We start from the raw sequence: 12,354 nt of genomic DNA, 5'->3' as shown, positions 1-12,354 counted from the left end.
TACGTACAATGTACAGACGTCGCCGATCGAGAAATTCGTGTCCTTTCGTTGCACGTGCAGCGGGATGGTCTCAGTCGACGGTGGACTCTTTCAGCAGTTGATGCACTTCTAAATTCGCTGTCATTCCGCGGCGCAGTTGTGACTGTGATTACCATTGTTGTTGCTGTCATTGTTGCGATTACCGTCGCTGGTATAATTAGGGTTACCATTGAAGTCAGTCACCGGCCAGCGCGGAGGGAGCGTAGACGAACACTTTGACCACGCTGCATGGGAGTACGTATACGAAGAGAACGATTTCTCCGCGAATTTTCACGTGATCTATAATTGATTCGACTCCGCGATACACATGCCCGCGTGTTTACGGTGCTCCTCGTAGTGTGCGCGCGTGAACGGCGGACGCCTGCCTTCGTCGCGTCGAAGCGCGCGCGCGTACCGTGTGCCCGTTGCACGTGTTCCGCGTCGAGTATTATGAGAGTACTTAAACCCGTCGTGATTTCGATTTTGAAACCTTGCTTTCGATTCAAGCTACGAATGACAGGGACCGGCGAGACACTGGTGAGTATATCAGACGATTAATTCCGTCCCCGCGCTGGTTTGCCGCGACGTTTTCCGACCGCGACGGACTCGACAATTTTAGTGTCCGCGTTTAGGTTATGTTGCCGAACCACGCGGTCGTACGCGCAAACGGAAAGCAGCGTTCGAAAATCTCGTACTTGTTCGCTGCGTGCCCGCGTTCTGTATTTCCGCGCGAATCTCCTTTTTATCGAGACACATTGACGCGTGTTTGTATTTGATTATGTTGCGCGCCGTTCAGATAACCAGCCGGCAGATTTTCTTGCCGTTTATTCGACTTTCAGAGAAATTTTATTCCGTGACACGGTTACACGAGTAAAATAGATCGTTGCGAAACGACACGATGGAATAACGTTTTCTTAAAAACGTGTCGATGTATGTGTCTATAATAACTGTTCGCGAGTTTACCCGCGCACAGTGAAAAGCGATATAATAACTATATATTTAGAACACATTTCCGTATTTTTAGGCGTCGTTGCAAACTATGTGTTCTGCGTTGGACACGTATGCACTGTGCGCGCATACAATGGGGTTATAGAAAATATTCGTGAATTTGTTGAGATGGTTTAACTTTTTTATCATTGGACAGAGCGATTTAAATGTTTTAGGATTTTAGGCGTTTTAGAGATTTCAAGGTTATTTAGACTTTAGTGGAATGACCTATTTTGTGTATTATAGATCGATGTCAAATGTTAAATAAAAATGTTAAAAAATTAAGTCGCCGTTTATACTGATAAAACAAATAAATTAATTCCGCGAAATTTACTCGCAGAAACACACTTCAACGTAGTTTTTCAAGATTTATTTCTGATTCGGAAAAACTTTGTTTTATTATAGATTCATTCGCGAATGGAAGGGTCAACGACGGATAATGCCATGTCTTTATCGGAAGATAAAGCATGTGAATCTAAGAGGACGCAATGGCGGCAATGGTTAGCATGTATCTCCGGTTAGTTGGTTATCATTTATTAATAAGATAATTAATTTCGGTGCTGAATAAAATAAATAAATACTAATATAGGCACTATACTTAAGTTATTATACTCCAGTGGAAGTTTCCATTTTCATATTATGCATGATATTAAAATTAACTTAGGCTTAAAATTAACGAGTAATGCGCTTGTTAAGAATAAAAAGTCATTTATGAGAAACCTTTTTGAAAATATTTATGGGATACTTAATCGTTCTTCGATTTTGATAACAGTGATAATAATTGTATAATATAAAATATATTTTATAACATCAAACTGTAATAAGTGAAAACTGGAGATGGATTTAAACCTAATTTTTAGATTCAGTAAAGTCGAGTCCAAAACTTTACGAGCTCTCGAAACTCTCGAAACCCTAAATGCTTATTCTTTCCCTTTGTTCTCTAAGCAGCATAAATAAATTTTTGCGAGCAACTAAAATTTCAATAAATCCCCTGTCAAGAAATCCAATTATTTATTAAATACAGTTACATGGCAATTAATTGTAGTTATAATTTAAATAAAAGATTCAGCGAACCATATTTCATAAAATAATTATTTCCAAGAAATCCAACGCTGCGGGAAGTTATAAGGAATGGATGCGAGGTATGAATTTGAAAATGATTTTACGAAATACTAGAAATAATGTTTCTTCGTTGTGTGCATGAGTTTAGAGAAAAGTTGGCGATAGAAACTTAGAAGGTAATAGCTGTAAATATTATTTACGAAGTAATTGTGGCTTATCGTTAATATTTTTTTTTTGGAAATATATAATCGTGATTCTTGTTTAAAAATATTAGCATCTGAAATTTTTCTGCATTTAGCTGATTTTCTTTTTTAGAGATGCTTCTATTAGAGACATTCAGAGTGGACATGCCACGGTTTAGAGACATTCAGAGTAGAGATGCCTCTATTCGAAGACATTCAGAGTAGAAATATTTCTATTAAAAGACATTCAAAGTGGAAATACTTCACTGACTCCGTCGAATCTCAGCATCGGCGTAGGAATGAATTACAGTGGCGTAGCACTGCGACATTCCTCGTAGAGTAAAGTTGTAATTCCACATGCTATGAACATTTTGCCCTTTAATTTCTGCAGATTTTTATTATCGTTTGTGGTGCTGGATATCGTATTTTATTGGATTTTCATTATTTATTATTTATTCATCGCACATTAATTTTGATGACCAATAGGAATTTCGCATGCTCGAGTTTTTTTGCTTTGGAACACGCTTCCTCTGAATCGAGGATCTAGCAATGTAGCAAACTATACACGTTGAGATGACTGTAGCAAATCTTTTTGTTAACCCTTTTTCCCCCAAAGTTGTCAAGGTCACCTTCAGTTTTTTACAGGATGATCTACAATTTCGTTTCACCCATCATTTGGGCGATGCCGATACAATTTCGGCAAATATCATAAGATATAGTTTTTTTAGAGCGTAAACAAATTGTAGGTTTATCTATAGAAGACCTTGAAAACTCTGGAAAAGAGGGTTGACAAAAACATTTGGCCAACAAATTCGGGGAATATTTTGTGCGATAATATAACACGGTTTATGGCGTGCTTTATAAGACGATTGCACCAAATTCGTTTGTCAACTCTGTCTTTCCGAAGTTATCAAGATTTTTTGTAGGTAAATCGCTCGCACCGTAAAATGGACGTCGAACAACTTCGTGGCGATCGTCCATTGTACCATGTACCGATGGCGGCCACAATCGCAAGAATTTTTCTCAACGATACGTCCTGCAAGGTACTCATTGAAAGCACCGTAAATTCTTGAAAATCAGTGATAAATGTCCGAGTAATTATAAGACAAGAATCATGTTAATGGAGAAAGAGTTGTCCGTGAAAGTTCAGCTAAAACACGCTTCGGTAAAAATGTACCGTTAATGCCAGTTACCATGACAATAAATTCGATGAAAAGTAGTTTGAGACATAACCTTGACAATATAATAATAGAATAACATAGCCTTGACAATTGAACTATTTAATGAGGAAAATGTGTATTTCTAATTATTGAAACACAAACCCTTGAATGTCTCAATTTAATTATAAATGGACTTAGGCCACTTTCAAAATAAATTTCTTATATTATATAAAAATTAAGAGACTATTGACATTTCAATTATACAATTAAAAGACACTTTATCAATTTCAGCGACGCTATCCATGGTGGCGGTCGGCACAGTATACGGATGGACAACCACTTCTCTGTCACGGCTGACATCCGGCGACGAGGACGTGCCCATGAAACTAACAGACGACGAGTGTTCATGGATTGTCTCCTTAACCGTGATCGGTTCCATGATCGGTCCATTCGTCGGAGCCTGGTTAGCCGACAGATTCGGTCGCAAGCGTTGTCTAATGCTGTCAAGTATCTTCTTCGTCGTCGGCTGGATCATCGTGCTGTTCGCAAAAACCGTGGAAGCTCTGTACATCTCGCGGATAATACTCGGCATAGGCGTCGGCATAGCTTACACCGCCAATCCCATGTACATCTCGGAAGTCTCCGACGTCAACATCAGAGGCGCGCTGGGCACTCTAACAGCAGCTAACGTGTTCACGGGATCCTTATTAACCTGTAGCATAGGGCCTTGGGTGGCTTATCGCGTTTTAGCAGGGATTCTCTTATTAATTCCAATCATATTCGTCCTCTGTTTCGCGTGGTTCCCGGAGACGCCTCACTTCTTGCTCACCAAAGGCTGTAAATTGGAAGCGTCAAAGTCGTTAGCATTTTTCAAAGGTATCCGCGACATGAACGAAGCGAACAGAGAGTTGTACTTAATCCTGCAAGCGTCCTCGGACTCGCACAAATCCCGCTCGTCGCTGAATTCGACGCAGAGCACGATGGCGATTAACCATACTTGGATGACTAGACTGAAAATATTGCGGTTACCAAATAACTTAAAAGCTTTGTATATTATTCTTGGTCTTGTGGCAGCCCAGCAACTCAGTGGAAATTTTAGCACGATGCAATACTTGCAAGTACTGTTTGAGAAGGCTAAAGTCGGAATTGATTCGAATGTGGCAACTATTTTAGTTTTGGCTGTCGGACTCGTTTCTGCGGATTTAGCCACTGCTACGGTGGAGAAGGCTGGAAGACGGCCACTGTTAATGATCTCCAGTCTAGGGTCGTTCGTGACGTTAGCTGTTCTTGCGATTTATCTTATGCTCGAAGCGAGGGGCGTCGACGTTTCGTCGGTGAACTGTCTTTCCGTCGTCGACGTGATCCTCTTCCAAATAGCCTACCAAATTGGCCTGGGTACTTTAACGAACGCTCTGATAGGCGAACTGTTTTCCTCGGACGTGAAAGGCATCGCCGGCGCCATTATCACCGTTTTCGACGGTATACTCGGCTTCACCGTTTCCAAACTGTATCAAGTGATCGGCGATAGCTTGGGCTCCCACACGGTCTACTTCTTCTTCTCGGTCTCCTGTTTCCTCGCGTTCTTAATGGTGGCGGTCTTCGTGCCCGAAACGAAAGGCAAGACTTACAACGAGATCCAAGCGCTTCTCAATAAAAATGGCAGCGTGAATAAGAAAACACAGTACAGTGACGACACTATAGCGTGACGTTACATGTTGAATGGTTCTTCGAATGCGGCACACGATATTTTTCGAGCGATTTGTATATTTGTAAAAGATATGTAAATAAAGACATAGTTTATTAATGTTTATATTTTACGAATTATTTTGCGACGTGATATGGTGTAGGAGAATTGCTATTGAAATACTGGAACCGACGTTCTTTCGGAATTTAATTTTATATATAGTTATTATATAGTTATACGCATCAACTTATTTTATTTCTGAAGAAAGCGTTAGAAAAATCGAATTTTGATTTTATATGAAATGTTAAAGGCAATGCCAAAGAAGGTAGATGTGTCATTAGAAAGAAAATATCACTGCAAAGTTATGCTATTTGTGTCTATGTTCGATTGACAGTCAGAGTGGACATGCCACGATTTAGAGACATTCAGAGTAGAGATGCTACTATTTAAAGACTTTCAGAATGGAGGTGCTTTTCTCTCTACCTTATCGACCGCCTTACCTGATATCTTACATTCGCTGGCACTATCTTACATTCCTGCTGATGTTCCACTTTCCTTCCTGTTGTGACGAATATAGATCAGAAACTCTTACAATTTAATTGGGAAGTTCTACCTGATCCTTTTAACTCCCCAAGACCTTGACCCTTCCTATTATTTACCTATTTCTCTCATTAAAAAATTTTCTCCTTGAAAAGTATCCAAAATCCGCCAGCGAAATAAAAACACAATAAATCAACCTTTAAAAAACAACAAATATCGTCTATTGATTTCGCACTTAAAAAAATGGAAAATTATAGGACACACTTTTAATAAATAGTAATGGCAATGACAGTGAGAGTAAAAAAACTCGCGGCAAGTTTTTTTTCAATCGTCTCATATATTTGAAAAAAAAATTTTATTCTCAACACGTGTACCACAACTCCTCGAGTGGTATGCCATAGTACATAAATGACGAAAACTATCAATATGAAAGTATCGCCGTAAAAGGCTTCTCAACACAGACGAAACTTCGGCGTTTATTTTTTTTTTTCGATAACCCATTTGTTATAATGCTCGTCGAACAATCGGTTCGGTACATATTAAAACAATCGACAATGATAATATGTCTACTTTACTGTTCAAACTCGTCGACACGTAGCGAGAACTGGATAGGAGTTTTGACATAAGTATGGAAGAACATTCAGTGCACGAGATGCGACGTTCAAGTGAGAACAGTAAAATATCTCGCGAAGCATCGAAGTTATCAAAATAATATTTCGAGGGAAGGTTTTATAATTTAAAAGACAATATTGCACGGTTTTAGAAGTTTTTGCGTGGGCACAGTCATGACCAAGATCTCAATGCTAAGATAATTTGTTAAAATAGAACACTATGTTTTTTTTAATATATAATCTTCTCAAATAAAAAGCACACTGTAGTATTAAAAAATATTAATTTAACCTTAAAATCTCAGCTACCACTAAACCCACGCAAAAACCATTTCATCCAATTAAAATAGTTATTTCAGTTTTCTGTCATATTAGGTACGGTGTGAAGTTCTTGTCTGGATAACTGAAGCTCGCTGAGCAGCCGCCAATGCGGTCGCCTACCCCATAGCGTCGCACTCGAATAGGTCGACCGAGGGATCCCATAAAAGTCAGATCTCATTTCGAAAGAGCGGGAGTAAATGACGTGTGATGCGAAAATGCTTCGAGATCAGATCTGACTTGTTTTGCTGCGAGGCACGCGTGGAAGCACTCCGAAGTGGTGGGGAGAGGGTAGAAAGGGAAATTCAGTGTGCGAGTCTTTCTATAGGTTCTTCTCCCTTTCTTCGCCACTAATTGGTACCTCTCTGACAGCCCTGCGTATGCTTACTGGCAATAAAGACCAGTTACAGCGTGGTGGTGGTATAGTATGTGCTGCCAAGTGATGGAGATTTCAAGAATATAATTGAATGATGTCATTGGATGTTGTCAATGGATGACAAATGGATTCCAGTGACAAATATCAATGACAGTGTCGCCAGTACACTTCGTCGCCATTCTCCCATCACTTAGCCGTACATTTCATTCCACCATTAACCCCTTGCCGTACTTTAACGAGTCGTGATGGAGATTTCTATTAACACTTTATCGACCTATAAGAGCCTATTCGGCTTTTCCCCCTTCCCGATCGGTAGCCTGTGAATCGGTTGCTATAGTAACCCTTAATTTATTATCTATTACTGAGACAAATACGTTAAATAGTACTACAAGCTTCAATATTATTATACAAATATTTAAATATCAAATACCGCGATTAATCAGATAAATAAAATCAAAATAGAAAGGAAAATTTTTCAGGTCGATAAAGCGTTAATATCCTATTAAATATAATTGTAATTCCGTCCTCTTAATTCAGAATAAAATTCTATCCGCCTTGCGATCAATATTTAAAATCGTTCTAGTAAAAATAGACATACAATAAATATTTTCCTCTTTCTCCAAAGAAATAATTACAATCGAAATCACCATTGTAACCACGAAGAAAATGATACGGCAAGAGATGAATAAAAACGTGTTTCCGCGACGGTCACCGAGGGCCGCTTGCCCCATGAGCATTACGTGTGATGTTTGTACATACTGTATACATACAATGTGGCACATCGGGTTCAGTCGATCTGAGGATAGGAACGAGACAAATTGTTCCCGACGGAAGCTTCGCCTTTGTAAAGAAACTCTGTATAGTTTTTGCCAAGCGATATCGCGCGCGAAGGAATCGATCTTCACCTAACCTGTCTGATTAAGGTGGAACAGGGGCGGGGGTAGGGGGTGGTGGAGAAGAAGAAGATATATGGTATAGTAAACAGTTTGTAATGAAGCGAATTAAGAGAAGAGGAAAAGGATTTATAGTGTAAACAGTCGATAAAAAGTATAAAAATTCACTAGTAAAACGCAATGAAGTATTCGTAACACGTCCAGTTTTGAGCGGTCGACGTTTTTTCTATTAAATGCATTGCCCTGATATTCTTTTATTTGTCAACGAAAGAATATCGGCGCAGACTTCACGGATCCATTGCTCGAATCTAGACAGTGTATAGAGATGTATGTCTTTGTATGTGTGTGTGCATTTATAGACGCGTACAGCTACCTTTCCGTGGTCGCGGGCACGCGCTCGTGTATAGTGTGTGAGAGGGTTGTGTATAGGATCTGGTAACTTAAGTTGATGTCTCTGGTCCCCTTTTTCGGGATGCTATAGCGAAAATAATATTACCACATTCACGACCAACGTAATCAACGTTATTAATCATTAATGCGAAAATACGTGTACGCTATAGTATTGTATATACAGGCGCGTAGACGTGTGTATTATATATATATATGTATATATGCGTATATATGGATACGCATTGAGGAGCTGGCGTTATCTCTTCGAAATCTGTTTCATGCGATATAATTAACAAATTATAGTATCTCGAAGTCGATCGAAACGTTGAAGGATCACTCTCTCTCTCCGTGTTCGTAATCATCTAGTATTTAAATACATGGTAGAATATTCAATATTCTTGCTAAATAATTCGTATTCCCCTATTGACAACTGAACGTTTTGAATTCACGAACCTCTAAACGATATTCGAATGATATTGTACTCTTCGTTGGAAATCATCACTTAATCGTTTAATTGTTGAACAAATGATCGGCTATCGAAGCTGCGACCCGCTGAATGTTTGAATATCGGTGTTAAACCGAGGTTATGATTTTACAGCGAGACTGCACATGCTTCGAGTCACTTTTCCATTGGTTTAGCGATCGTTGATTCGTTTCGCGTTGTTTGATATAGTTTCGACAGCGCGTTAGTTGTTTCACGATCGCTCCACGCAACGAAGGTTGTTATAGCGGCTTTTCTCGTCGAGTTTGTACACCGTAGAAAACAATCATCGCAACAGGAAATACAAAAAAAGAAAGAACGTATTTTGCACGACATCACGCACGGAATTATGTGTAACAGAGGTTCTAATACGAAATTTTATCACAGTTTTTCACACTTCTGCGTCACACTGATCGTTATCGTCGTCGATGCGATCCGATCTATCGATGTCATCACCAAGATCTTTCGAAACCGAGCCAATTTTTAGCGTTCGAAATTAAGCCAATTTTTAGCATTCGAAATTAAACCAATTTCTAACATTCGAAATTAAGCCAATTTTTTGCATTTGAATTCCAAAGAGAAACAATTACAGCGTCGTCGAGCGAGAAACGGCGAAGTCATGGCTTTATTTCCTACATCTATTTTGCCTAATTTTACGCTCGCCTTTCGTCGTTTATTTCTGACATTCGACTGACACGTTCGATTCCATTCTACACAGGCTCTGGCCGAGCGATTCCTTATGAAAAATTCAAAGAGAACGCGGAATAAATTTGTCTCGTCTCGTAGTTTCGGCGAAATTCAATTTGAATATATACCCCGTTAAAATTTAATGTATTTACGTCTCGAAATTTCCGACTTCAAGAGAGAAGTCGAATATTCTCTTACCTATATTTTAACGTTTTTTTTTTTTTTAAAGAGAATAATTTCTACAAAATTGCAAGAAAGGACATTATTCAGATATTTAGAGGACTAGTTTACTAGATTTTTGCATAAAGTATAACTGGTTTGACCGACAGAAATAGTTGCAAAAGTCACGTTTCTGGATATTGTATTATTTGAGCTTTGTTATAATTCTTTCTATCATTGGAAATATTTATAATTTTTTTGGAGATTGTTTTAGATATTATCTAGTGAAATAGTCCTTTTAATATCTTAATATTATTCCATTTGATAGAGTAACATGTATTCTATTTGAGTAATACCCTCCCTATTGTCGCAAAGCATTATTTACGATTTGAATAGGTGTTACATTAACGATGCTTTGTGATAATAGGGTAGGTATTATTATTAATATTATAATTATTATAATGGGGGTATTAGACTTGCGTAATACCCACCCTATTATCATAAAGCATCGTTTACAATCTCAATAAATGTTACCCTAACAACTAAAACTGACCAAAACGAATTTTCAATCTCGATTTCTTTTTTAATTTATGAAATCATCTTTCCATAAAAAATCAAGCTACGAAAACTCGTTCTTACTATTCGGTCAGAGCCTGTGCAAAAAGACCGTAAACTCACGACAATTAATGATTCGCGCAAGTACAATAAAAGTCGCTCAACGCTGACATAGTTTCCGACGAGAAATTTCGGCTGTCTCAAGGACGTTTACGTTCGTGTCACTCGAGAAAGAAATAAACTAACAAAATAAAAAAAAAAAAAGAAGAAAGAAATTCTTCAGCTTAATTGCCCGTGAAGTCGGTCCTCCTCTTTCTTTTTTTTTCTCTCCGGCAAAACTTGCCATCTCATTGGCCTTCGAAAGATCTCCAGAGGTCGACCTTGGACGGATCATTTCGTAGACGCCGAATTGCATCTTCATCGATAAGTCTCAAACGGTTTTTCAACGGTTTCGCATCAGCAGAGCCCCATCGACGCTTCGTTGGTCCTCTTCTTCTTCAATCGTAGTTCGACGAGTATACGAACTTTGACTTCTCTTCTCTCTCTCTCTCTTTCTTTCTCTCTTGTGTTTATATACTTTAACATGTCCACGCTTATCGAACCGATTTATATTGGTCTGCAACATTGCGCACGCACGACCACACGCAAACTCACACATACAAGCACGCGAGGCATAAAATAAGGACACAGGCAAACATACACACAGGCAGACAGACGCGCGCGCTTCTCTTCTCGCTTACATCCACACGCGACGAGAGTTCTACCAACGAAGTTCGATCAGGTTTTACGAATAATTATGCAAGCTACGGTATCCTGCGCTCTAAGTCTTCGTGCAGCAGATTGTTGTTATTGGTCTCGTGTATCGATGCCGGGGATGCTTCCTCCGGTTGCTCGCCGCCGCTCAATTCCAGCTGACCAGTGCTGTCGCCGCTACTAGAGCCACACTCACCGTCGACGAATCTGCAAATTAATTTGTTTTTTAGTTATACAGATATTTTATATGGCTAAATTATTGGTAGTTTATATGACTAAATTATTGGTATTTTATATGGCTAAATTATTTGGAGAAGCAAGAAATAACTTGGGTTAGATAGTTCGACTATTAAGCAACGGTTTGGTGAAGCCAGTTTTTCTTTTTTTTAACTTCTCTAATTCGTCATTATTTATTAATATTTATTGTTCTTCTTACGGCTATTGTTTAGATTGCCTGTTAGTTCGATTCATGCATGTTCCTTCAGCGATTTGTTAAAGTTTTATTTGGATAGGTTATATCGTACTATACTAAATCTAAGTTTAATTGTACTATATTAACTATAGATTCTGTTATACTATATCAACTCTAGGTTCTATATTAATATATTTTACTATTGTATTAGCATTAATCTCATTATTAATATTCGTGTTAATTACCAGTAATTATTTTCATTTGGTCTTAATATATTAGTTCAGAATTATAATGTACACTTATGCGCTCTACTCAATTGTTATGGGGTGTTGACGCGCCACGTGAGATACTCCCACTCCTTCGATCTGATATCTGGCTTAATCATCTGCGATCGCTGAGTCAAAATATTTAATAGCGCTAACAATAAGCGAGATTAAAATCTCCATTACAAATGATCAATCATGTCGGTGTACCATCACTATCTCACGTACTGTATTTTTACTTATGCGAAATAATAGGAAATAAGAAATCGTAGAAATAATTGCGCAGAATTACGTCGCTTTGTTGTTTATTTTCAAATGAAAATAGATATTGCAAAATTATGAAAAATGAAAATGTTAAAAGCGAAATTTTATAGTCTTTTATTATTTATTCGTTAATTCAATACTTGGAATTGTAAGAGTTGAAAATAAATTTACGTTATGGTATAAATTACAGAAACAGTTGACGATTAAATAATTATATACAATAATTGCAATAACTTGACACTGAAGCACTTATTTCCTGTCTTCGCACTCGACTTCTCGTCTCAACGCGCAATCGTCTCGTACTATACGCAAGATACGATCAATCGAATGCAACGAACTTGTTGAATCGTATTTTATTAAAACATTGTATCATCTATCTATCATTATCAATCTTTATTTTTCAAGCCGGATTGTTCATTTAATCGAACAGAGATTGCTCGAACGAAGCGTTCCTCAACCCGTCGTCTCCAACGTGGCTCGAACTTGCACTTTAACTTCGATAACTCTAATGAAATTTATAAGTCGATCAAAAAACCGTCGTTATCGTAATGCGTTATCTTGT

At 38.2% G+C, this 12,354-nt stretch overlaps 2 protein-coding genes across 8 annotated transcripts in view; one reads left to right on the top strand and one right to left on the bottom strand.

The window, feature by feature from the left end:
* Nucleotides 1-13: 13 nt before the first annotated feature.
* On the top strand, nucleotides 14-5,219 carry LOC144473295 (facilitated trehalose transporter Tret1). 4 transcript variants are annotated; one of them, XM_078187063.1, is made up of 5 exons: nucleotides 14-555; nucleotides 1,411-1,522; nucleotides 2,108-2,147; nucleotides 3,176-3,292; nucleotides 3,701-5,219. In XM_078187063.1, exon 5 carries the CDS (start codon nucleotides 3,712-3,714, stop codon nucleotides 5,113-5,115), a length of 1,404 nt encoding a protein of 467 aa, XP_078043189.1. In that variant the 5' UTR covers nucleotides 14-555; nucleotides 1,411-1,522; nucleotides 2,108-2,147; nucleotides 3,176-3,292; nucleotides 3,701-3,711; the 3' UTR covers nucleotides 5,116-5,219. The 4 variants fall into 4 exon arrangements, with proteins under 4 accessions (XP_078043189.1, XP_078043187.1, XP_078043186.1 ...); XM_078187061.1 differs by lacking the exon at nucleotides 2,108-2,147; XM_078187060.1 differs by lacking the exons at nucleotides 2,108-2,147; nucleotides 3,176-3,292 and having other exon boundaries at nucleotides 14-273.
* A 759-nt stretch (nucleotides 5,220-5,978) lies between these two features.
* Nucleotides 5,979-12,354, bottom strand: part of LOC144473297 (uncharacterized) — a 38,643-nt gene continuing 32,267 nt past the window's right edge. For all 4 annotated transcript variants that reach the window (XM_078187067.1, XM_078187066.1, XM_078187068.1 and 1 more), the window contains one exon: nucleotides 5,979-11,060. In XM_078187067.1, the coding sequence (XP_078043193.1) occupies nucleotides 10,904-11,060 (157 nt within the window). In that variant the 3' untranslated portion in view covers nucleotides 5,979-10,903. The remainder of the gene's footprint in view (nucleotides 11,061-12,354) is intronic.

This window comes from Augochlora pura, chromosome 7 (genome assembly GCF_028453695.1).
Source record: "Augochlora pura isolate Apur16 chromosome 7, APUR_v2.2.1, whole genome shotgun sequence".
Lineage (NCBI taxonomy): Eukaryota > Metazoa > Arthropoda > Insecta > Hymenoptera > Halictidae > Augochlora > Augochlora pura.
This window is presented reverse-complemented; position numbering and strand designations above follow the sequence as displayed.

Bases quoted from the DNA above. Each gene is read 5' to 3' on its own strand.
- LOC144473295 (XM_078187059.1), top strand. From the start codon at position 469: ATGAGAGTACTTAAACCCGTCGTGATTTCGATTTTGAAACCTTGCTTT. The intron at 556-1,410 runs GTGAGTATATCA...GTTTTATTATAG, and splicing joins CAGGGACCGGCGAGACACTG to ATTCATTCGCGAATGGAAGG. The intron at 1,523-3,700 runs GTTAGTTGGTTA...TATCAATTTCAG, and splicing joins ATGGTTAGCATGTATCTCCG to CGACGCTATCCATGGTGGCG.